The 26,041-nt window shown below is 47.5% G+C and overlaps 1 protein-coding gene across 10 annotated transcripts in view; it reads right to left on the bottom strand.

Moving 5' to 3' along the window:
- The window catches only part of MICAL2 (microtubule associated monooxygenase, calponin and LIM domain containing 2), a 278,508-nt gene that overhangs the window by 101,832 nt on the left and 150,635 nt on the right, over positions 1-26,041 (bottom strand). For 5 of the 10 annotated variants that reach the window (XM_063946420.1, XM_063946416.1, XM_063946419.1 and 2 more), the window contains 6 exons: positions 25,262-25,393; positions 18,945-19,046; positions 18,152-18,268; positions 17,170-17,356; positions 2,974-3,056; positions 1,827-1,926 (listed from right to left, as the gene is read on the bottom strand). In XM_063946420.1, the coding sequence (XP_063802490.1) occupies positions 1,827-1,926; positions 2,974-3,056; positions 17,170-17,356; positions 18,152-18,268; positions 18,945-19,046; positions 25,262-25,393 (721 nt within the window). Of the gene's footprint in view, positions 1-1,826; positions 1,927-2,973; positions 3,057-17,169; positions 17,357-18,151; positions 18,269-18,944; positions 19,047-25,253; positions 25,394-26,041 lie in introns of those variants that run through there. The other 5 variants (XM_063946421.1, XM_063946418.1, XM_063946417.1 and 2 more) reach the window with 4 other exon arrangements.

The following is a 26,041-nucleotide window of genomic DNA, read 5'->3' on the forward strand; positions in this document are numbered from 1 at the left end:
CATTGAAATTAGGAGACTTCATAAAAATTGGCTCAAGTTTTGCGGCAGTTGTTGGACTGTCAGCGAAACTCGAGGGAATTGTCTTTCAGGTAAATGATCCAGATTGCAAATACAAACAAGACAAATTAAATGCACATTGTAACAAAGTAGAAAAACAAAATCAAGAAATAAAAACAATCACAAGTTAACACAACAAAAAAATGTCTAAAAATGCAAACTGTATAAAATTAGTGCTAAAAAAATACATATATAAAATAGTTAATTTCAGCCTCACTCATCTGTGAGAAATTATGCAGTAATTGGCGCAGCAGGTCGGTACAGAACCAGCATCCGTGACATGTAAAATGTTTTCTCTATTAATTTCTTATTGTTTTTTGCACATTTTACCCCCAGATTTAAAATTGTGATTATTCTCAGACTTTTTCCTGACTTTCGCTTAATTATTCAATATTTATATTTACATCTAATATTTTAAACCGGGAATTAAATGTTTGAGCCTTGGTTTATGTAAGGGACTTACATTGAGATAACATTAATATAAATATTTATCTATTCCAATATTTGAAATGTTGCGGTGTGATTGCTGGAAAATTAGCAGAATTGGTTTCCTTTTATATACAAGGAATTTTGCTATATTTACTTGAATTATTTGGTAATAAGAAATGTTTAGACCAAAGTTACAAAAGTAAATGGCTGTGCGGCGCATTACTTTAACGGTGGATAAAATGACCATTCACTAACAGCGGCCTGGAAGTCTGTGTAAGACAACATTGGCGCTAGTTTTTATCACACCCTGTGGCAGCTGGATAGTTACAGCTTGCCTGAGCCTGATTTTCAGCATCTGGATAATTGTGTGCCATAGACAATGCTTTTAACAGCAAAACTCGGCTAGCAAAATCATTGCCGTTTTAAATTTCTGCTATAAACACAATCAGATGCACCGGGTTTAGAACCCGACGCTTGGGTAATAAACCCTTTCACGTACATTCAACTAAGCAACGCAACGCTACAGGATAGGAGAAGGATGTTCCTCCCATTTCATCTGCATATTATTATCTTCATCAACGGTTTAATTTTAAATCTCATCTTTTAAATATCCTCAGGGCAATCAGGCAACTCCACCGTACGTAAATAATGGGTTGACTTTAAATTTTTTTTTTTTTTCTTTGTTACCGAGAACGAACGTAGAAGATCAGAAATGTAAAGCGTAAAATACGCTGCCTTTTTACTCCAGATATAGGGTTTGAAAATTTGGGGCAGGACTTTACTGCTGGTTCATATCAGTTGCCCAGATTCGTACACTGATGCAAAATATATAAACTGTAAACTTGAAATACTGGACTTTTGCACAGAAAAGTGCAAACCTAACGCGTTTCCTTCAACAAGCATAAAAAAACAAGTGTGTCGGAAACACCATCAGTGCATGTACGGCTAGTATGTATCACCATGACCGTTACCTATGCGGAAAGGCTTTCCTGTTTGGAAGTCGAGAGGTTGCCCCTAGAAAAGCCATATCAAGTGATGTCGCGTTTAGGTGTTTTTGAACCAAAACGCGTTGTGCGCTTGCTCAACTAGAAACTCTAGGGAAGGCCCTGCTTCTTGGTACATGAGGGTTAAAACCTCCAGAAGCACATACAGTAAGGGCATGCCCACACTCAGCAGTTCATACGTGTAGATGTAATTTTGTTCATTGTCCCTGATATGGCGGTTTACACCACGCACCACACCGTGCATCCAGTTAGACAGGCGGCTGGGGAAGGCAAGCAGATCCCTTGTCACCGCTAGAGGCCAGCTTAGCGTTTTCCTAAATAAGGAAGTCATGATACCTGGAGAGCTTTCCTCTGAACTGCTTTCAGCGCTGTAAGGACTATCCGTTGTGACCTCCGCAGCCCTGGCTTCTTCTCGCCGCCATGTTTTATCTTGATCCTGTAAAACAAAGCCCCAAAGTGGTCAATGAGCCAGCTATGCATGAACATCCCAAAACGGGCCAACTGGGCAGCGGAGATGGGATGTGTGGAGAGAGGTGCTTACATACATCTGTCCAATTTGCGGGTTATTGCATCAACTGCCTACGAGGGCAGAGCCTTCACCTGACAGGCCAGTCTGTATGTATGTACCCGTCACGGCATAGGTGAGGCAAGTTCTGCCAAAGTGATTTATAAGTGAACCAACTTGGACTCTCAAACAATTCTGAATGCTAGACTACATTAAAGGGTAAACAACACTTCACCAAATGAAATATCGCTGGGTGTTCAAATAGACTACAATAGATATTGACACTTGAAATAGGAGATCTGCCTGAAAACACCTGTTTAAACCTCAGAAACAATGGATTCTGCCATTTAACAGATACGTTGTAAATAACGGACTTTCCTTTACAAATATTGAAACAATCAGTAGAGTCTACAGTTTGTTTCCATGGTTAACGATATTGCTCAGGAAAGTCAGTGATTCCCAAATTTAAATTGCACAGAGTGTGTTTCTGTGTTTTCAACATTTAAGACAAAAGGTTTATTTTAAGTATCAGAAATGATTGTAGTAGTTGTAACATGCACCATAGTGATACTAATTAGTCAACATTACCCTTCAGTAAAGATACTCTTTAAAACTTGTAACCCCCCCCCCCTCCCGACATTGCATAAATATCTAAAAACATAACAATAAAAACATCCACTGAACAAATCCCTTTGATAGCAAACTAAATATTGACTGTGGAAAAATGCAAACAACCAAAAATAGAAGCATCTTGGTGAGTCAGTAAGTGCAGCGCGAGACAGATTCGCAATATCCCAGGGGGAGGAATGTGACGAGCTGTAAACAGCAACATTTGTTGTGGAAATCTGAAGGATATCTGGTTATTAGAGCAGAGTGCTGGTTATTGTGTTCCCAGGGGTGTCTCGCAGCCCGTAAATGCCTCCCCGAGACGCATAACCAATCTGCTTTGTTGCTGCAGGAAAAAATTCTCCGTCTCACCTGCGATTTGGAATCGGTCCTCCGCTTTCGCTGTTTATTGTTTGAGAACGAGTGTATGAAATGTGGCTGGCAATAAAATTTACCTGCAAAACACAGAAGGAAAAAAGCTTCAGATTGTTAAAGGGAAGCAATTTTCCGACGCACTCACATTTTTCATTTCGTGGTACAGAAAATGCATTTCGCAGAGCGACTCAAACAAAACAAATGTTTTAAAGCACCGCAAAAAAAAATACATATTTATCGAGTTGTGTGATGTACTGTAGTTTATGCGGATAACATATGATAGCCCGGCAGACGGGATGCCGACTGTCACTATACCGACAGCGGCTTCCCGTCTGCCAGAATCTCAGCAGGCAAAAACAATTTTCGCATTTATTATGTTGTAGTGACAATACTTAAGATTGGATAGAATTGTTACACTAAAAATTAATTATGTACTGCGTGCGCTTTGTGATGAGTATGACATAGTAGTCCCAGGATCGGTAACTTATTGGCAATGGCAAGTTAGTTGTCGTGATTTTTAAATCATAAATTACTGTTTACTCTAACCTATCTACTTGTGAGCTGGAGAAGTCAGATGATCATGGGGTCTCATATTCCCCTAACAGGAGCAATTCTTGATGCGGGCAAGCAGTGCCTGTGCCCGGGGCGCTGCGGCCGCAGTCACCCCGCAGGCACCGCCGCTTACCCGCACCCCGCTCCCCGGCTGCAGCAGACGCCGTGGGCTGTGTGGGCGTCCGCTGCAGCTGGCTCCAGTGACAGACACTAGAGTTCATTATTGACCTCTAGTGTCTGTGCGGCGCTGCTATGGGAGAGACGTCATGACATCTCTCCCATACAGAGGAGCCGCGGGAGGCCAGACGGAGCAGCAGCAGCAGCGGTCGGGAAGCAGGAGCGGGGCAGTGGTAAGTATTGGGGTTTTTTTGTGTGTGTGTGTTTGTAAGCGGCTACTAAGGGGCACAGCGACAGGGTGCACAACTACTGGGGGCACAGCGACAGGGGGCACAACTACTGGGGGCACAGCGACAGGGGGAACAACTACTGGTGGCACAGCGACAGGGGGAACAACTACTGGGGGCACAGCGACAGGGGGCACAGCGACAGAGGGCACAACTACTGGGGGCACAGCGACAGGGGGCACAGCGACAGGGGGCACAACTACTGGGGGCACAGCGACAGGGGGCAAAACTACTGGTGGCACAGCGACAGGGGGCACAACTACTGGTGGCACAGCGACAGGGGGCACAACTACTGGGGACACAGCGACAGGGGGCAAAACTACTGGTGGCACAGCGACAGGGGGCACAACTACTGGGGGCACAGCGACAGGGGGCACAACTACTGGGGGCACAGCGACAGGGGGCAAAACTACTGGTGGCACAGCGACAGGGGGCACAACTACTGGTGGCACAGCGACAGGGGGCACAACTACTGGTGGCACAGCGACAGGGGGCACAACTACTGGTGGCACAGCAACAGGGGGCACAACTACTGGAGGCACAGCGACAGGGGGCACAACTACTGGGGGCACAGCGACAGGGGGCAAAACTACTGGTGGCACAGCGACAGGGGGCACAACTACTGGTGGCACAGCGACAGGGGGCACAAATACTGGTGGCACAACGACAGGGGGCACAACTACTGGTGGCACAACGACAGGGGGCACAACTACTGGGGGCACAGCGACAGGGGGCACAACTACTGGGGGCACAGCGACAGGGGGCACAACTACTGGGGGCACAGCGACAGGGGGCACAGCGACAGGGGGCACAACTACTGGGGGCACAGCGACAGGGGGCACAACTACTGGTGGCACAGCGACAGGGGGCACAACTACTGGGGGCACAGCGACAGGGGGCACAGCGACAGGAGGCACAACTACTGGGACAAATCTACTGGGGGCACAGCTACAGGGGGCAAGCTACGCCCGTCCCCTATGAAGCCACACCCCTATCTTTTTACGCGCGCCTCCGGCACACACTAACTGTTTTGCCGAGGGGGGACGCGCCAGTGGAAACTTTCGCACTGGGCACCACAAGGTGTAGAACCGGCCCTTTCCCCTAATAGACTGTGCGTCAGAGATAACGGTCACAGAGAATGCAATTTATAAGGTCCTGTAAGAGCCTTGCGCTATGTGTTGCTGAACACACTCCGGGGTGACTTACGGTCATTAGGTCGGCCACTATTGGTCGACATGCATTAGGTCGTCATGAGTTTTTAAAAAAAAAATTAATTTTTTTTTTCTTTTTCATACTTTACAATCCCCCTGGACTACGATTGGGAATGTACGGTGCACTAATTCGGGTTCCCCGTCACTTTACGAAGAAAACGACACCAAAAAAAGTAAAAAAAACCTCATGTCAACATTTTTTCATGTCGACCTAGTGACCCTGTCGGCCTAATACATGTCAACCAATAGTGGTCGACCTAATGACTGTCGATCTAAGTCTTGTTGACCTAATGACCCCTACCCTCCGGGGTATTACAGTACAGAAAACATCGCTCCACAAAAATTAGCAATTTTTCTTCACCGTAATATCCTGCACAAAGGGGGTCATTCCGAGTTGTTTGCTCGTTGCCGATTTTCGCTATACTGCGATTAGTCGCTTACTGCGCATGCGCAAGGTACGCAGAGCGCATGCGCTTAGTTATTTTACTAAAAACGTAGCTGTTTTGCTGTGGCTTCTGCGACGCTTTTCAGTCGCACTGATGTTCGGTAAATGATTGACAGGAAAGGGGCGTTTCTAGGTGGTAACTCAGCGTTTTCCCGGCGTTGGCTAAAAAACGCAGGCGTGTCAGGGAAAAACGCGGGAGTGTCTGGAGAAACGGGGGAGTGGCTGGCCGAACGCGGGGCGTTTGTGACGTCAAAGCAGGAACGAAACGGCCTGAGCTGAGTAAGTCTCGAGCTACTCAGAAACTGCTAAGAATTTTCTATTCGCAATTCTGCTAATCTTTCGTTCGCTATTCTGCTAAGCTAAGATACACTCCCAGAGGGCGGCGGCCTAGCGTGTGCAATGCTGCTAAAATCTGCTAGCGAGCGAACAACTCGGAATGACCACCAAAATCCCAATCTGTAACTGAGGGGGACATTTACTAAGCAGTGATAAGAGCGGAGAAGTGAGCCTGTGGAGAAATTTCCCCATCAACCAATCAGCAGCTCTGTATCATTGTATAGTATGCAAATTATAGATGTTACTTTAGTGCTGATTGGTTGCCATGGGCAACTTCTCCACTGGCTCACTTCTCTGCTCTTAACACTGCTTAGTAAATGTCCCCCTGAGAGTCTTACGGTTTTGCAGCAACAATAACATATTAGCAACTATCTAAGGGGGTCATTCCGAGTTGATCGCTCGCTAGCTACTTTTTGCAGTCGCCGCCTATAGGGGAGTGTATTTTTGCTTTGCAAGTGTGCGAACGCATGTTTTGTGCAGTTTCTGAGTTGCCCAGAACTTACTCAGCCGCTGCGATCACTTCAGCCCGTCCAGGCTCAGAATTGACATCAGACACCCGCCCTGCAAACGCTTGGACACGCCTGCGTTTTTCCAAACACTCCCAGAAAACGGTCAGTTGACACCCACAAACGCCCTCTTCCTGTCAATCTCCTTGCGATCGGCTGTGCGAATGGATTCTTCCTTAAATCCATCGCTCAGCAATGTTCCGCTTTGTACCCGAGCGACGCGCCTGCGCATTGCGATGCATACGCATGCGCAGTTCTGACCTGATTGCAGCGCAGCGAAAAATCATAGCATGCGATCAGGTCGGAATGACCCCCTAAGTACCCAACAGGGGTGTGAATAAAAGATGAGTTGATATTTCCTTTAAAGATACTTCTTACCACTGGAAACACAGATTGTACGGAAAGTATTTTGTTTTATGTCAGAATGTTAATAGTATATCAATATTCATTCCTAATATTAAATGGCAGATAAATTGCATTCTCTGCGACGATTATCTCATATCCTTTTAATGAACATTTATCACTGTAACTACCAAGATAAGCATATTTGTCCTTACATATGTGGTGGAAACAGTTCTGTAATGTTATGCTGGACGCACAGGCTGATGCTTGGCAAAGACCTAGGAGGCCCAGGCCCTCATTCCGAGTTGTTCGCTCGGTAATTTTCTTCGCATCGCAGCGATTTTCCGCAATGTTCGCACTGCGACTGCGCCAAGTAAATTTGCTAAGAAGTTACAAGGTTTTTTCTTCGTTCTGGTGATCGTAATGTGATTGACAGGAAGTGGGTGTTTCTGGGCGGAAACTGGCCGTTTTATGGGAGTGTGTGAAAAAACGCTGCCGTTTCTGGGAAAAACGCGGAGTGGCTGGAGAAACGGGGGAGTGTCTGGCCGAAAGCTGGGTGTGTTTGTGACGTCAAACCAGGAACGAAACTGACTGAACTGATCGCAGTGGCAGAGTAAGTGTCGAGCTACTCAGAAACTGCTAAGAAATTTCTATTCGCAATTTAGAGAATCTTTAGTTCGCAATTTTGCTAAGCTAAGATTCACTCCCAGTAGGCGGCGGCTTAGCGTGTGCAATGCTGCTAAAAGCAGCTTGCGAGCGAACAACTCGGAATGAGGGCCCCAGAGCGCACTTACGAGCCGCTGGGATAATGCGCTACAGGTCCCCGCATGCCAGCACCCCCTATTTGTGTTTTCCCGACTACGCGGCGGCTTATGAGTACGCTCTGGGCCTCTTTTTGAGTGACGGATGACGCACTTCCGGTACCCGCACCACGGGAGGTGTATGGCTTCATACTAGAGACTGATAGCACTTAGATGCAGCAAGTATGATTTGTATACAGTACACCTTTATCTATGTGGATCTAAATATACACCTACCCACAGGTGATGTGGGTGGTGCCTTTAATTATTTACTCTGTGATGCTATTGGCCTATATTGGGTATATAGGAGGGATCTGGGACAATCAATAGATATCTTGACAAAGGACCGTGTGGGGAACGAAATGTCAATATTCATTTTCATGTTTGAATAAAACTTTCTACTTATATACAAGTCTGGTGAGTGCACCCTTACCTGGTTTTTGTGTTTATGGATCCTGTTATGAGCCTCTAACATGGGTAGGAGCCTCTAACATGGATAGCTACCCCAACAATCTAATATATATGGTGTGAGTGTCAACCATCTGGATATATACACTGCTCAAAAAAAATAAAGGGAACACTTAAACAACACATCCTAGATCTGAATGAATGAAATATTCTTATTAAATACTTTGTTCTTTACATAGTTGAATGTGCTGACAACAAAATCACACAAAAATTATCAATGGAAATCAAATTTATTAACCCATGGAAGTCTGCATTTGGAGTCACACTCAAAATTAAAGTGGAAAAACACACTACAGGCTGATCCAACTTTGATGTAATGTCCTTAAAACAAGTCAAAATGAGGCTCAGTAGTGTGTGTGGCCTCCACGTGCCTGTATGACCTCCCTACAATGCCTGGGCATGCTCCTGATGAGGTGGCGGATGGTCTCTTGAGGGATCTCCTCCCAGACCTGGACTAAAGCATCCGCCAACTCCTGGACAGTCTGTGGTGCAACGTAGCGTTGGTGGATGGTTCCAGATGTGCTCAATTGGATTCAGGTCTGGGAAACGGGCAGGCCAGTCCATAGCATCAATGCCTTCGTCTTGCAGGAACTGCTGACACACTGTTAGGCGCCGGGGTCCGCTTGTCTGCGCGGCCCGGCGCCTAGCAACGCTAGACGCCGTGCGCGTACAGCCGCCGGCTCCCTAGCAACGCTAGACGCCGGGCGCGCTGAGCCGCACGGACCCTAGCAACGGGGACGCCACTGGCGGACCGCGTTCCCCGTTGCTATGCTTTAGGAAATAAGATATTCACCTGCTCTCTGGCCGTGCAGCAAGGCAGCTGCACGGCATTTATTCTAATCAGCCTTTAGCAGCTGATTGGAGGACTCCTTGTTAAATACACTCCCAGGGCTTCTCACAGACGCCGGTAATAGCTTCCTGCATGCTGCCTTTGTTTGCTGAGAGTCTGTTTCCAGTCCTGCTGTATCCGGTCATTCCAGTCCTCAGTAGTCCGGTATTCGGGAGTCGTCATCTCATCCCAAGAGGTCGTTTGGTTCTCTGGAGTCCTGACTGATCACCGTTTTATATCCAGTGGTGTTCGTGAGTTACGGCTCTGCCGTGTGTTGCGGCTCAGCCGCTTTACCTTTTATATTTTATGTTTGGAGCATTTGCGGAGGGTTCCGCTTCCACAAGTCCTCTCTGGTACTCGGCGGTGCCGGGTAGGAGAATTGGACAAGTGGATATTTTGGTTGTCCGTTTCTCCGCACATATTATAGTTTTGAGTTTGCTTAGCCCCTGGCCTGGTTGTTTAGTTAGAGGGCCTCTTGTTATCACCCTGTCTCGGGTTTCCCTTTGTCTCTCATTAAGACCGGGGGGCATCGAAGTTGGGCAGACATAATCCGCCCTTCAAACGCGGCTGCCAAGGGCTCAAGAAACCATAGTCTCGCAGGGGATTTCTGACAACACGGGTGAGACAACAGAGTTAGGGCGCCAGGGGCTATTTTCCTGTCCTGCTCCCTTCCCCAGCATTCCGTTCCAGTGCTCCGGTCCTTGCCATAAGATCTCCTCTGACCAGAGTGCTGGAATCATAACATTATTACCGGCCATACCAAAAACTTAAAATTAAACGAGGTTTAATTTTTTCTTATTCAGTTTTGTGAGAGTTTATCGGCCTCATGAATCCAACAGGTTTAGGGCCAAATCCTGGTCAGCTCTTAGTCAGACAGATTCAAGAACTTACTCAGATGGTTCAGGATCTCTCTCTTCGGGTGAAGTCGCAGGAAGATCTTTTGCGAGCTTCCCCAAGGGTAGTCCCTGAACCAAAGATGCATTTGCCTGACCGTTTTTCTGGTGATAGAAAAGAGTTTTTTAATTTTAAAGAATCCTGTAAGCTTTATTTTCGTTTAAGACCGACTTCCTCGGGTACTGAATCTCAGCGGGTCGGGATTATTATTTCTTTGCTCCTGGGGGATCCTCAGACCTGGGCATTTGGTTTAAAAGCAGAGGATCCGGCATTGTTGTCAGTTGACGCTTTTTTTGAGTCTTTAGGGCTCTTGTATGATGACCCTGATAGAGGGGCGTCCGCTGAAAGTCAGTTGCGCGCTCTCAGACAGGGTAGAAATCCTGCGGAGGTTTATTGTACGGAGTTTCGCCGTTGGTCGAACGACTGTGGCTGGAATGACCCAGCCCTGCGCAGTCAGTTTCGCCTCGGCTTATCAGAGTCTATAAAAGACAGTCTCCTTCAGTACCCCGCTCCTGAGACTCTCGATAAACTCATGGAGCTTTCTATTAAGATAGATCATCGTCTCAGAGAGCGGAGGGCTGAAAAAGGAGCACCTGTAAGGTCAAGTCCGTGTGTATATTCCATTCCTGAAGATATAGAGGAGCCCATGCAGATGGGTCTCTCCCGGCTGTCTCCTGAAGAAAGGGCCAGAAGGCAAAATTCTGGTCTTTGTCTGTACTGTGGGGGTAAAGGACATTTTGCTCGTAATTGTCCGAACAAGTCGGGAAACGCTTTGACCAGGTGAATTGTGAGGGGGTTCACCTAGGTCTGCAGCTTATCTCCTCGAATAACTCCCTTTTAGTCCCAGTTAAAGTTTCCTTTGGCAGCCTCAGTTCTTCGGTGTCGGCTTTTGTTGACAGTGGAGCTGCAGGAAACTTTATGGATTTAACTTGGGCTAAGGCCTTAGGCATTCCTCAGTTACCTTTGGGTAGGTGTGTCACCATGCATGGCTTAGATGGGAGTCCGCTGTCTAATGGGATTATTTCTCTCCATACACCCCCTGTACTACTTACAGTAGGAGCTCTACATTCCGAGAAAATCGAGTTCTTTCTTACACATTGCCCAGCAGTTCCAGTTGTTCTGGGTCACCCTTGGCTGGCCTTTCATAATCCCACCATTGATTGGCGGTCGGGGGAGATTTCACAATGGGGTACTTTTTGTAATAAGGAATGTATCACGTTTCCAGTCAGAGTAGCAGCTATCATTCCAGAACTCATTCCGGTGGAATACCAGGAGTTTGCTGATGTTTTCTCCAAAGGCAATGCGGACATTCTGCCTCCCCATCGGCCTTATGATTGTGCTATTGAGTTAATTCCTGGTGCCGCATTGCCAAAGGGAAGATTATATGCATTATCCGGGCCAGAAACTGCGGCTATGAATGATTATGTAAAGGAGAGCCTTGAGAAAGGATTTATTAGACCATCAAAATCTCCTTTAAGTGCAGGCTTCTTCTTTGTGGAGAAAAAGGATGGCTCGCTTAGACCTTGCATTGATTTTAGAGCCCTGAATAAGATCTCAGTTAAAAACACCTATCCTTTGCCGTTGATTTCTGTACTCTTTGATCAGTTACGTTCTGCTGTGATTTTTTCTAAAATTGACCTTAGAGGAGCGTACAACCTCATCCGATTTAAATCTGGAGATGAGTGGAAAACGGCCTTCAGTACTCAGTCGGGTCACTACGAATACCTGGTGATGCCGTTCGGCCTGTCCAATGCTCCGGCAGTTTTTCAAGACCTCATTAACGATGTGCTCCGTGACTTCTTAGGGAAATTCGTGGTCGTTTACTTAGACGACATCCTGATTTTTTCTGAATCAATGGAACAACATGTTACCCAGGTGCGTCTGGTTCTTCAAAAGTTACGCGAGAATCATTTATATGCCAAGCTGGAGAAGTGTGAGTTTCATGTCACGGAAGTATCTTTTTTAGGGTACATAATTTCCCCTCAGGGATTTTCCATGGAACCAAAGAAACTCCAGGCCATCCTTAGTTGGGCGCAACCCACCAATTTAAAAGCAATTCAGCGCTTTTTAGGGTTTGCGAATTATTATAGGAGGTTCATTCATTCTTTTTCTGACCTGGTTGCTCCCATTGTAGCTCTGACAAAGAAAGGAGCGGATCCTACCAACTGGTCGCGTGAAGCTGAGTTGTCCTTCCGGGCCTTGAAACAAGCCTTTGTCTCGGCTCCAGTCCTCAGACATCCTAATCCGGAATTGCCCTTTGTTGTGGAGGTTGATGCCTCGGAGGTTGGAGTGGGGGCTATCCTTTCTCAAAAGGATCCGGAGTCTCTGGAGTTACATCCTTGTGCCTTTACGTCCAGGAAATTCTCCTCCGCTGAATCCAACTATGACGTTGGTAATCGGGAGTTACTGGCGGTAAAGTGGGCTTTCGAGGAGTGGAGGCATTGGCTGGAGGGAGCAAAACATACTATTTCGGTATTGACTGACTATAAGAACCTGCAATACATTGAATCGGCTAAGCGGCTTAATGCCCAGCAGGCACGTTGGGCATTATTTTTTACGCGTTTCAAATTTATAATCACTTTCAGGCCTGGTTCCAAGAATACTAAGGCTGATGCCCTGTCACGTAGCTTTCTTCCGGTTCACAATAACAATCCTGTTACCCCCATACTTCCATCTTCGATCATCTGGGCGGGCCTCACACAAGATTTATTTACCCAGTTAAAACAGCTTCAACACCAAGCTCCTAGAATTACTCCTGCTGGTCGTCTTTACGTCCCTGAGTTTTTGAGAGCTACTGTTTTAATGGAATTCCATGATAACAAAGTTTCAGGGCATCCAGGAGTCTCTAAGACATTGGAGTTAGTCTCTCGCTCAGTATGGTGGCCTGGTCTTTCTAAAGACGTCAAGGAATTTGTTTATTCATGTCAGGTTTGTGCACAGCATAAGGTTCCCCGTTCCTTGCCCATCGGGCAACTTATGCCCTTAAATGTTCCTCTCAGGCCGTGGTCTCATATTTCCATGAATTTTGTGGTTGACCTTCCCCTTTCAGCCGGATTCCGAGTCACATGGGTGGTAGTGGACCGTTTTAGTAAAATGGCTTATTTTATTGCTCTTCCCCGATTGCCTTCTGCCCAAGGGTTGGCAGTTTTGTTTCTCCGCCATGTATTCAGGCTTCATGGGTTGCCTACTGATATTGTTTCTGATCGGGGTCCACAATTCATCGCACAATTCTGGAAATGTTTTTGTGCCTCTTTGAAGATGAAATTGTCGTTAACATCCGGTTACCACCCACAATCCAACGGGCAAACCGAACGAGTTAACCAATCATTGAAACAATATTTGCGCTTGTATTCAGCCAAACTCCAGAATGATTGGTCCGAGTTTCTTCCGTTGGCTGAATTTGCTTACAATAATTCTTGTCATTCCTCCACTAAAGAGTCTCCATTCTTTTCAGTTTTTGGTTTTCACCCCAGAGCTAATTCTTTTTTTCATCATTCCTCAGTCTCCTCGCTAACCTTAACCTCCCATCTCAGAGCCATTTGGAAAAAGGTGCATCTTGCTCTCAGAAAAGCGGCCTTTCGAGAGGAGAAATTTTCTGACAGGCTCCGACGTCCTTGCACTTTTAAGGTGGGAGATAGGGTGTGGTTGTCGACTCGCAACATCAGGCTTCGACAATCCTCGGCTAGACTGGGACCCAAATTTATTGGGCCATTTCTTATTATTAAAAGAGTCAACCCAGTTGCCTTTCGGTTACGTTTACCAAGATCTCTCAGGATTGGAAATACGTTTCATTGTTCCCTGTTGAAACAATACGTTTCTTCCAGTAGATTTCCTCGGAAGATCTCTCAGGGTAGATCTCCAGTGGATGTACAGGGACAACAGGAGTTCTTGGTAGAGAAGGTTCTCGATTCCAAATTGTCCCGGGGTCGGCTGTATTTTCTAGTTCACTGGAAAGGCTATGGTCCGGAGGAAAGGTCTTGGGTCCTGGATAAGGATCTTCATGCCCCGAGGCTCAAGAGGGCATTTTTTTGGGAATTTCCTCAGAAACCTGGCTTTAGGGGTTCCTTGACCCCTCCTCAAGGGGGGGGGGGTACTGTTAGGCGCCGGGGTCCGCTTGTTTGCGCGGCCCGGCGCCTAGCAACTAGAGATGCCGTGCGCGTACAGCCGCCGGCTCCCTAGCAACGCTAGACGCCGGGCGCGCTGAGCCGCACGGACCCTAGCAACGGGGACGCCACTGGCGGACCGCGTTCCCCGTTGCTAGGCTTTAGGAAATAAGATATTCACCTGCTCTCTGGCCGTGCAGCAAGGCAGCTGCACGGCATTTATTCTAATCAGCCTTTAGCAGCTGATTGGAGGACTCCTTGTTAAATACACTCCCAGGGCTTCTCACAGACGCCGGTAATAGCTTCCTGCATGCTGCCTTTGTTTGCTGAGAGTCTGTTTCCAGTCCTGCTGTATCCGGTCATTCCAGTCCTCAGTAGTCCGGTATTCGGGAGTTGTCATCTCATCCCAAGAGGTCGTTTGGTTCTCTGGAGTCCTGACTGATCACCGTTATATATCCAGTGGTGTTCGTGAGTTACGGCTCTGCCGTGTGTTGCGGCTCAGCCGCTTTACCTTTTATATTTTATGTTTGGAGCATTTGCGGAGGGTTCCGCTTCCACAAGTCCTCTCTGGTACTCGGCGGTGCCGGGTAGGAGAATTGGACAAGTGGATATTTTGGTTGTCCTTTTCCCTGGCAGTTTCTCCGCACATATTATAGTTTTGAGTTTGCTTAGCCCCTGGCCTGGTTGTTTAGTTAGAGGGCCTCTTGTTATCACCCTGTCTCGGGTTTCCCTTTGTCTCTCATTAAGACCGGGGGGCATCGAAGTTGGGCAGACATAATCCGCCCTTCAAATGCGGCTGCCAAGGGCTCAAGAAACCATAGTCTCGCAGGGGATTTCTGACAACACGGGTGAGACAACAGAGTTAGGGCGCCAGGGGCTATTTTCCTGTCCTGCTCCCTTCCCCAGCATTCCGTTCCAGTGCTCCTGTCCTTGCCATAAGATCTCCTCTGACCAGAGTGCTGGAATCATAACACACACTCCAGCCACATGAGGTCTAGCATTGTCTTGCATTAGGAGGAACTCAGGGCCAACCGCACCAGCATATGGTCTCACAAGGGGTCCGAGGTTCTCATCTCGGTACCTAATGGCAGTCAGGCTACCTCTGGCGAGCACATGGAGGGCTGTGCGGCCCCCCAAGGAAATGCCACCCCACACCATTACTGACCCACTGCCAAACCGGTCATGCTGGAGGATGTTGCAGGCAGCAGAACGTTCTCCTTGGCGTCTCCAGACTCTGTCACATCTGTCACATGTGCTCAGTGAGAACCTGCTTTCATCTGTGAAGAGCAGAGGGCGCAAGTGGCGAATTTGCCAATCTTGGTGTTCTCTGGCAAATGCCAAACGTCCTGCACGGTGTTGGGCTGTAAGCACAACCCCCACCTGTGGACGTCGGGCCCTCATACCACCCTCATGGAGTCTGTTTCTGATCGTTTGAGTAGACACATGCACATTTGTGGCTTGCTGGAGGTCATTTTGCAGGGCTCTGGCAGTGCTCCTCCTGTTCCTCCTTGCACAAAGGTGGAGGTAGCGGTCCTGCTGCTGGGTTGTTGCCCTCCTACGGCCTCCTCCACGTCTCCTGATGTACTGGCCTGTCTCCTCTTAGCGCCTCCATGCTCTGGACACTACGCTGACAGACACAGCAAACCTTCTTGCCACAGCTCGCATTGATGTGCCATCCTGGATGAGCTGCACTACCTGAGCCACTTGTGTGGGTTGTAGACTCCGTCTCATGCTACCACTAGAGTGAAAGCACCACCAGCTTTCAAAAGTGACCAAAACATCAGCCAGAAAGCATAGGAGCTGAGAAGTGGTCTGTGGTCACCACCTGCAGAACAACTCCTTTATTGGGGGTGTCTTGCTAATTGCCTATAATTTCCACCTGTTGTCTATTCCATTTGCACAACAGCATGTGAAATTGATTGTCAATCAGTGATGCTTCCTAAGTGGACAGTTTGATTTCACAGAAGTGTGATTGACTTGGAGTTACATTGTGTTGTTTAAGTGTTCCCTTTATTTTTTTGAGCAGTGTATATATATATATATATATATATATATACATACATACATACATACATACATACACACACACGCACACATATATACACTACAAATTGGGGGGGTCATTCCAACCTGATCGCATGCTAGGTTTTTTCGCTGCGGTGCGATCAGGTCAAAACTGCGCATGCATATACACTGCAACGCGCAGGCGCGTCGTACAGGTACAAAGCAGATCGTTGCTGAGCGATGGATTTAACGAAGAATCCATTCGCACAGCTGATCGCAAGGAGACTGACAGGAAGAGGGCATTTGTGGGTGTCTACTGACCGTTTTCTGGGAGGCGTGTCCAAGCGTTTGCAGGGCGGGTGTCTGACGTCAATTCCGGACACGAAAAGGCTGAAGTGATCGCATCGGCTGAGTAAGTTCAAACCTACTCAGAAACTGCACAAAACTTTTCTGTACCGCTCGGCTGCACAAGCGTTCACACACTTACAAAGCAAACATACACTCCCCTATAGGCGGCGACTATCTGATAGCAGCGCTGCAAAAAGTAGCTAGTGAGCGATCAACCCGGAATGACCCCCATTGCCCCAGTGTATTGACAGTATAATGTAGCATGTCAGCCAGCTCTGCTCCATACCCAGCTAGTCACATTGAATCTCCCCAGTAAAGCGTAGGACGTCAGAGCTTTGTACATGAGATCTCAGCCTTTTCCGAGCTCCCACTATTATAATTTCTCTTCTAGATAAATGGAGATGATGTTCCGCGGTGTTATCTCATCACACAGAGCATCAGGAATGTAATACACAACAGCGGCGGCAGAACTAACCAATGTCAGCAAGACTCCGTCGCCGCCTCTGGGCTGATCTGTACGGGGGAAAGTTTACTTTGCACATTTTGTTTTTACTACTGATAGACCAGCGAGCGGAGACCAGAGAACTGGAATTATAAAGATATAATAGTGCACCAGAAAGGAAGGACACGGACAAGACCTCCGGGCCATCCTGGCTTATAATAATGTATCATATTGTGACAGCGCAAACTATTATAATGCATTGTAAAAAGTATAATAAGCTGTAAAAACATGCTAATTACTAAAGACGTATATTTTACTCCACCTTAGAGGATCTGTGTTCATCCTAATTACAACATGAATGTCGGGGAAAAAACAAAAATGAAAAAAAAAAAAAATCTTTTTTTCCTTCTATACATATTTGAAATTGCCAACTGGGGTAAGTTTTACACCTTTTAGTAACTTTCCCCCAAATCCTCCAGTGCCGGCGGCTGGGAACGCTGCCCTCTTACCTTCTTCCATATTGAATACGTAATTTCCCAGACGGAGAACCGTAGAGCAGAAGGAACACTTGAAACATTCTCGGTGGAAGAAATGTCCCTCGGCGCTCAGCCGCTCCACGACGTACACACGCTTCTGGCAGAAGTAACAAGTATTGCTCCCTCCAATATTTGCAGGAAATTCCTTCCGTAGAGATCCCTGAAAATAACAGAACAAGGATTTTACTTCGTTGCCCTCCGTGCAGACAAACAGAATATAACAAATAGGTCTATACGTGAACACGGCAGATCCGGAACTCACAGGGCAAGATACGAAACGTACGAGTACTGTGTGATGGAGGTAACATTACGTATTCTAGTGACAAATCGCAACTTTTCCAAGGGGACCCAGGAGCTTGCATGCCTTTCTATGAGATTTGTGCGCACCGTGTATAGCGCGCAATATTCAGAGTGTGAAGTCTTCTTTATGGTGGAGAGAGGTGTTACATGTTCTGAACTGTACCATGGTGAGAAAAAACTCTTTAGTAGTTGTACGATATAATGATGTTTTTGAAATTTAGTTAATCGGCAGACGGCGCACGTGCTGTGATCGCACTACGCATACGCAACGGTATCTCTGCAATTGCGTTCGCAATCAGGATTCAGTCGCAAAGTGATTGACAAGAAGTGACCGTTTAGGGGTGGTAACACGGTGTTAGCGAGAGTGTTTGCAAAAACCCAAGCGTGTCACAGCCCTTTACGGGGCGCACGTGTGATGCCAGCTGCGTATGTGTACACAAATTGCGAATGAGTTGCGTTCGATCCGGCGGGCGTCTATTTTAATATCTGGGCGGCAGCCTCACTTGCTAACATTAGCCGTGGCGTAGCATGGAAAATCCCAATCCCAATTGCATTAGCGTACAACACTGCACTAGGCCCTTACTTCTACTAACTCTGGGGACTGACTGACTTTTAGCAGAGGACAGGGCCTGGGAGACACAGAATCTTTCAGTACCTTTCGGAGAGGAGAGACAGGAGAAGAAGTAGGAGAAGCAGTAGAGGAATCAGCTAGGAGTACAGTCACTGTTCCCTCCTCAGAACTCTGCGTGTAACACAAAGTTGCATTATTCACCTATTCAGGCACACAGGGAGACAAAGTGTCACGTTTGGTGAAGTCAGAATCCTCTCTGTGTTGCGGTGTAACATATGATCACGGGTGGTCATTCCGAGTTGTTCGCTCGGTAATTTTCTTCGCATCGCAGCGATTTTCCGCTAATTGCGCATGCGCAATGTTCGCACTGCGCCAAGTAAATTTGCTATGCAGTTAGGAATTTTACTCACGGCATTACGAGGTTTTTTCTTCGTTCTGGTGATCGTAATGTGATTGACAGGAAGTGGGTGTTTCTGGGCGGAAACTGTCCGTTTTATGGGTGTGTGTGAAAAAACGCTGCCGTTTCTGGGAAAAACGCGGGAGTGGCTGGAGAAACGGGGGAGTGTCTGGGCGAACGCTGGGTGTGTTTGTGACGTCAAACCAGGAATGACAAGCACTGAACTGATCGCACTGGCAGAGTAAAGTCTCGAGCTACTCAGAAACTGCACAGAGAAGTCTTTTCGCAATATTGCGAATCTTTCGTTCGCAATTTTGATAAGCTAAGATTCACTCCCAGTAGGCGGCGGCTTAGCGTGTGCAATTCTGCTAAAAGCAGCTTGCGAGCAAACAACTCGGAATGAGGGCCAATTCTATGAGGTCTATAGAAGTATCGGTGCATTGTGCGTCACAGCGTGTGGCCGCAATCGCTGCTGCTTACCGGCTCTGATGACCTGGTCTTAGTTCTGTGATCGCTCATGTAAAGATTGACCAGAACTTCAGCCACGGCACCTATCCTGCTGGACACACTTCCTACAGTCATCTACCCGGCGAGAAGAACAGACAGGCGGTGAGAGTGGAGAGATGCCCTGAGGAGCCGGTCCTGGTTAGTAGGGGCACCACAGCCAAGCACAGTGCTGTGGGGTATATTAGATTTGGGGGAAACACAAACATCACACTACCATGCACTTCCGTGCCCTGATCTACCCCTGGCCGGAAAATCCAGGTGATTCCATATTGCTCTATGACAGAGGGTGGCAACCCTTATGCGGCATACCAGTCGTTGTGGAACTACAAGTATCAAGATGCCTTGCTTTACACACCTCTGCTCCATAACAAGGTCGCTCAACTCCAGTCCATAACATGCCATGATTTCTGGATTTTTTTTTATTCACCAAAGTAATAAATTCACCAAATGGCCATAGAAGTGATCTAGAGCAATGGTTCTCAACCGCGGCCCTTAAGTATCCCCAACAGTTCATGTTTTCCAGGTCTCCTCACAGGATTGCAAGTGAAATAATTTGCTCTACCTGTGGGTCTTTTAAAATGTGTCAGTGAGTAATGAATACACCTGCACACCAGCTGGGTGACCTGGAAAACATGAACTGTTGGGGGTACTTGAGGACCGCTGATCTAGAGAACCTGCTCACGGATTACCGGGACAGATACTGAATAATTCAGCATCTGCTGGAGGCAGGCGTTACGGTGACAGATGCTGAATTATTCAGTACCTGTCCCGGTAATCCAGGGCGTTTCTAATGAAAGTACTCGTGTTATAAGTAATAAATAATAAATTCTGTATACAGTACAAAAATCTGATATTTTATCACCATCAAGGAAACAGCAGCACCATCTATATACATCACTATTCTCATCACCGCCATTCTCATCATTTAAAGGGGAACCCACCTGCCAAATTCAGGCAGATTTCCTTGTTTTTGTCCCCATTTGATATGACAAGAAATTACGTCTGTGCATGGTTTTACATTTGTGTCTACACAGCAAATCTATTCCTACATGTACTATAAGAAATTTGGTTAGGATAATGGGGGTAGGAGTTCCCCTTTATCCAGGTAAACAGCCAAGGTTACAGTAGGTTGAGCTGCTGTCAGCTCTGCAATGCGTTGCTTGTATATTATTTCAGACCCACGTTAAACAGTTAAACAAAAACATCCCAGTCATTTCCTCCGGGGACACCCTGGGAACAGATTTCGGATATTGCAATGTAAATGATGGAAATTCCTTTACAACTATCCCGGGAATTTGTGGATGCTGGTTATTGTAACTCAGGAATCTTTTCAAGCCCAAAGGCCTACAGGTCACCCTTATTACTATCATAGAGAAGTGGGGACACTACTGTTATTTAATCCACTTATAATGCGTGTGACTGCCGGGGAATAACCAAGTACAGGTTGAGTCTCCCTTATCCAAAATGCTTGGGACCAGAGGTATTTTGGATATGGGATTTTTCCGTATTTTGGAATAATTGCATACCATAATGAGATATCATGGTGATGGGACCTAAATCTAAGCACAGAGTGCATTTATGTTACATATACACCTTATACACACAGCCTGAAGGTCATTTTAGCCAATATTTTTTATAACTTTGTGCATTAAACAAAGTGTGTACATTCACACAATTCATTTATGTTTCATATATACCTTATACACACAGCCTGAAGGTCATTTAATACAATATTTTTAATAACGTTGTGTATTAAACAAAGTTTGTGTACATTGAGCCATCAAAAAACAAAGGTTTCACTATCTCACTCTCACTCAAAAAAGTCCGTATTTCGGAATATTCCGTATTTCGGAATATTTGGATATGGGATACTCAACCTGTACTGTATTTCAGAGGTCAAACTGTAAGCGGGCAGCCTTTATTTCCTCCCATGTGCGTGACTTCCTGACTCCCAGCACTAATCTTCTGTCTGCAATGCTTTTTCCTAAGAGCGATAGGTTAGCCTCTATGCACAACGCGGCCTGATCACAGAGACTGGGCACAACATCAAAGCTTCAGGAACACCAGGTGCTTGCTGCTTCGTGGGCAAGTGCAATGCGCTCGCTAATTAAATCAACTATAAAGAGAAATGACCAACAGGCCTATAGAACCCTTTGCACCTTTTTAAAACACTTTCACAATTGTAATTAGTTAAACGTCCTCCCAACACATGCTGTCCTCTAAATTTACTCCCTTAACCTCTAGCCCCCTGGAGTGGCCACAGCAATTTCCTCCAGTACAATCATGCAGTTTGGATATCACCCATATCGCTCACCCCTTTGTCCGCAGCTGTTTTTGTCCAGCTGGACAACATACAGGAAACTGTCCCTTTGCTGAACCAGAAACGTTTTGAATATTTCCAAGTACGGTGTTTCCCAATCTCTGCCAATGAGAGAAGCAGTCCGCCTGCCTACCCCTATGGACCCCTCTGATCAGCATGATCTACACTGTTCTCTCAGACATAACGTCTGGCCACCTATCATATACATGAGGGATAGTTAGGTGAGACACATGTACAGAGTGGGAGTAGCTCCTGGGCTGCCACCCATTGACGATACATGGAAATCTGAGTCCGTACACCTAATTCCAGAGACTATGAAGCATATCCAATTGTAAAGCACAACGGAAGATGCTGAGCTATATATGAAGCGGTCAAGAAATAAATATTACAGCTGATAATATACCGCTTACACCAGAGGTTCTCAAACTCGGTCCTCGGGGACACACACGGTGCATGTTTTGCAGGTCTCCTCACAGAATCGCAAGTGAAATAATTAGCTCCACCTGTGGACCTTTTAAAATGTGTCAGTGAGTAATTAATACACCTGTGCACCTGCTGGGTTACCTGCAAAACATGCACTGTGTGTGACCCCGAGGACCGAGTTTGAGAACCTCTGGCTTACACGTTAGGTCAAATGTTCCAACAACTAGCCTGACCTGTTCGCATATATTTCTCCTAACACGCCTACAAGACAGACCAACTCCATGTGTCTGCAAAGTCACCTACCTCTCACCCCCCAGTACTTCCCCGACCCCCCCTCCCAGGGGACTCTCAATACAATTTCAAGTAATTTCTGATACCATGCATGTCAATCGGAACTGCAACTCTGTGTGCACAGCCTCTGGAAGCATGCGCCGTGCAACTTAGACGCATGCACAGGAGGAAAAAAAAATGCACATCAATAATGCATCTGACTAAGAATTCAGCCCTATATGTAATAATAACTGAAATAACGTTTACAATGACAGTACAGACTGGCTGTATTCACCACACAGGCAACCAGGGACCATAGTCAGGGCCATTTTAATGTATAGGCGCACTGGGCAGCTGCCTAGGACCCACGATTCTAGGGGTCTCTCCACATGCTCCCAGACAGTAAATGCCTGTAACCTTGCTGATTGGTAGATGGCTGGAGCTATCCACCAATCAGAGTGCTGGCAGCCATTCGCTGTATGGAAGCATGTGGAGGGACAGTGCAGGACCGCAGGAGGGGTCATTTATGATTTTTTTCTTTTCTTTTAATTATTTCCATGAACGGGTGACTAGAGGCCCCAGTACATTACTTAAGACGGCCCTGACCACACCAGAGGCAGCACAGCCGGTAATGGTTTATGGTCACTGTTGTCTCTAGCAGGCAGCCCCTTCTGGAAACAGAGACAGAGCAGTATGAGAATGTAGGGAGCACAACTAATCATTTAGGGCAGAGTCTATCACATGCCAGCACCGGCTCTAGTATGGCCTGGAAGGGAGAAAGGATTCACCTGCCGTATACTGCACGCTTACACAAAGTGCCGTAACACAGTTACACAAACAGTCATGCACTATAAAATATACGTAGCAAAAGTCACAAGTACCTGTCCCGGTTCAGGGAAACATAACCTGCGTCTAACTACGGACGCCCCATTGGCTGCGCTCTGCGCTATAACCTGACAATAACAATAAGGTGACCAGGATGAGTACACAGCGGAACTCTGCAGAGTGCGTACACAGCCTAGATACACAGATGCAGGGGGGGGGGCAGCGGATCATAACACACATGTGTATGCGTATATACAGACACGCAAACATTCTGCAAATATTAAACCTTATGACCGGGAAACGGAACGAATGTGGGAAGGGTTGTAGCCATGTAAGCATAACTCAAGACTGGTGAGTTCATGTCAATAGGGCTCATGCAGGTAAGCAACTATGCGCCTGTTAGGGGGCGTCTCCTGCACCTGCTAGGTGGCGTGCCTCTTGCACCTGCTAGGGGGTGTGCCTCCTGCACCTGCTAGGGGGCGTGCCTCCTGCACCTGCTAGGGGGCGTGTCTCCGGCACCTGCTAGGGGACGTGTCTCCTGCACCTGCTAGGGGACGTGTCTCCTGCACCTGTTAGCGGGCGTGCCTCCTGCACCTGTTAGCGGGCGCGTCTCCTGCACCTGTTAGCGGGCGCGTCTCCTGCACCTGCTAGGGGGCGTGCCTCCTGCACCTGCTAGGGGGCGTGCCTCTTGCACCTGCTAGGGGGCGTGCCTCTTGCACCTGCTAGGGGGCGTGTTTCCTGCACCTGCTAGGGGGCGTCTCTCCTGCACCTGCTAGGGGGCGTCACTCCTGCACCTGCTAGGGGGCGTCTCTCCTGCACCTGCTAGGGGGCGTCTCTCCTGCACTCGCTAGGGGGCGTCTCTCCTGCACCTGCTAGGGGGCGTCTCTCCTGCACCTGTTAGGGGGCGTCTCTCCTGCACCTGCTACGGGGCGTCTCTCCTGCACCTGCTAGGGGGTGTCTCTCCTGCACCTGCTAGGGGGTGTCTCTCCTGCACCTGCTAGGGGGCGTCTCTCCTGCACCTGCTGCAGGGCAGGTGTACGCACTCACTGATAATGACTTGTAAACTAGGAGCATATGCTACCGATGCAGAGACATACGCACTGTGAGCTCTGCACGGTTCTGCGTATGGCAGAAATACACTTTTATTTTTAAGCAATTTACCCCACACTGTGCCAGTAATATTGCATCAGCCCCACATGACAGTGAACTGAAAAACAAGGGCTAACGCAGGATGCATTTGCGGTTTGTCAGAAGCTGTGTAAGCAGGAGACATGGCGTGCAGCCAGTGGAAGCGTCTTGTGCTCTGTTATTCCTGAGCCAACAGCACTGTCTGGGGCCTCTGCGGGAACACACCTACGCTCCCTGATCTATCAGGATAAATGTTATGGCAGGCCTTCCTGATTCCATAGGACCCATTATAAAGGATTGTTATTGCAAGGCATGAGCACTGCACATAATACACTCATTCACCCAGACGCAAGGCAGTGAGAGGCTGGGGCTGGACACTGGGAGGCAATGCTGCAGGCTTACACCGTACAGGAGCTGCAGCCATGGCACTGCCATCACACCGACCTCTCCCCACGGTCAGCATACAAAGGCAGCAGCACAGGAAACAGAAGGAAGTCAGGCTTCTATGAGAGGGTAGTAGGTACGTGCCGGCGCCTCCCAGCTGATGTGGCTAAAGTAAAGACTGCTTTGGAGAAATCAGACCATTAATAACCGCAATAAGCGGGGTACCTCCTAGCCATGTTTCTAGGTGACCCCCCAATGCGGGAAAGGTGCTGGTGGGGTAAAATTGGAGTCTCTCCTTCCTGCTGGGTGCAAGGCAGCTTTTACCTATCTACTATAACTCAGAAGTAGTGAAGGCGCCCCCTAGAGGGAGACTGCGGCAAATTCAGGATAAACCTTAGAGCAGCACATTCACAATGTAGTAAGAGACAGCTATGTTCCACCTAATATACCCAATAGGTAGAGTCTCGCCATGGTATCACAGGGCTATGTGGCACAAATGCCCCTTTATGGCACGTACAGTAACAGACCAAACACACAGTGAATGAAAGGATATATATAACACACACCGGCAGTACTGGAAGAGGATGAGAGAGAGGAACTGAGTCAGATAGGATGCAGTATACACATTGTTACAGGGCGTGGATCACTTCTGCTTTTCATTAATGTTCCTCCCCAGGCACCCGGTGTCTCCAGTGCTTGGTCAGACAGGTCACATCGGGGCATAGAGAGACAACGTACATGCTAGGAATTATAGGCCCACATCAGGTGGAAAGCCTCAGGTTACCTATACTTCATTCCATAAGGTTTATTAAATGATATATTATACACTCAGCCCATGCATTATTAGCAGACAGAAGGTGTAGCAAACAGAGAGCAGGACAGGCAGGGAGCAGGGACAGACAGGGGGCAGTAATGGATACAGGTTTACATACTGCGATACCTTCTTGGACTGAGAATCACTGAGGGCGGAGACAGAGGCAGATGGAGATAAAGTAGATGAGTCAGGAACTTGGGGATCATAGGAAGGAATTTTAGATGGAAAATGGGATAAGCCAGGGGACAGGATTTTATTCTGTGTAAGGCAGAAGCGATAAAAAGTAAAACTCAATGATAGTAAATTATAGAGACATTATAATGAACAATAAAGGAATAAATGTCAACAGAATGAGAGGACACATGCATTGTACTAGTGCTACCATGGCAAAGACAGGGGGTGCTAGTGCTACCAGGCAAAGACAGGGGGTGGGGGGGGGGGGGGGGGTTGTGCTACCAAGTAGAGTCAAGGGGTGCTAGTACCAGACAAAGACATGGAGGTGCCAATGCTGCAAGGCAGAGAGAGGGGGTGCTAGTGTTACCAGGCAGAGTCAAGGGGTGCAAGTGCTGACAGGCAGAGTCAAGGGATGCAAGTGCTACCAGGCAGAGTCATGGGGTGCAAGTGCTACCAGGCAGAGTCAAGGGGTGCTACTGCTACCAGGCAGAGTCAAGGGGTGCTAGTGCTACCAGGCAGAGTCAAGGGGTGCAAATGCTACCAAGCAGAGTCAAGGGGTCCTAGTGCTACCAGGCAGAGACAGGGAGGTGCTAGTGGTACCAGGCAGAGTCAAGGGGTTCAAGTGCTACCAGTCAGAGTCAAGGGGTTCAAGTGCTACCAGTCAGAGTCAAGGGGTGCAAGTGCTACCAGGCAGAGTCAAGGGGTGCAAATGCTACCAGGCAGAGTCAAGGG

This window comes from Pseudophryne corroboree, chromosome 11 (assembly GCF_028390025.1).
Source record: "Pseudophryne corroboree isolate aPseCor3 chromosome 11, aPseCor3.hap2, whole genome shotgun sequence".
Classification (NCBI taxonomy): Eukaryota; Metazoa; Chordata; class Amphibia; order Anura; family Myobatrachidae; genus Pseudophryne; species Pseudophryne corroboree.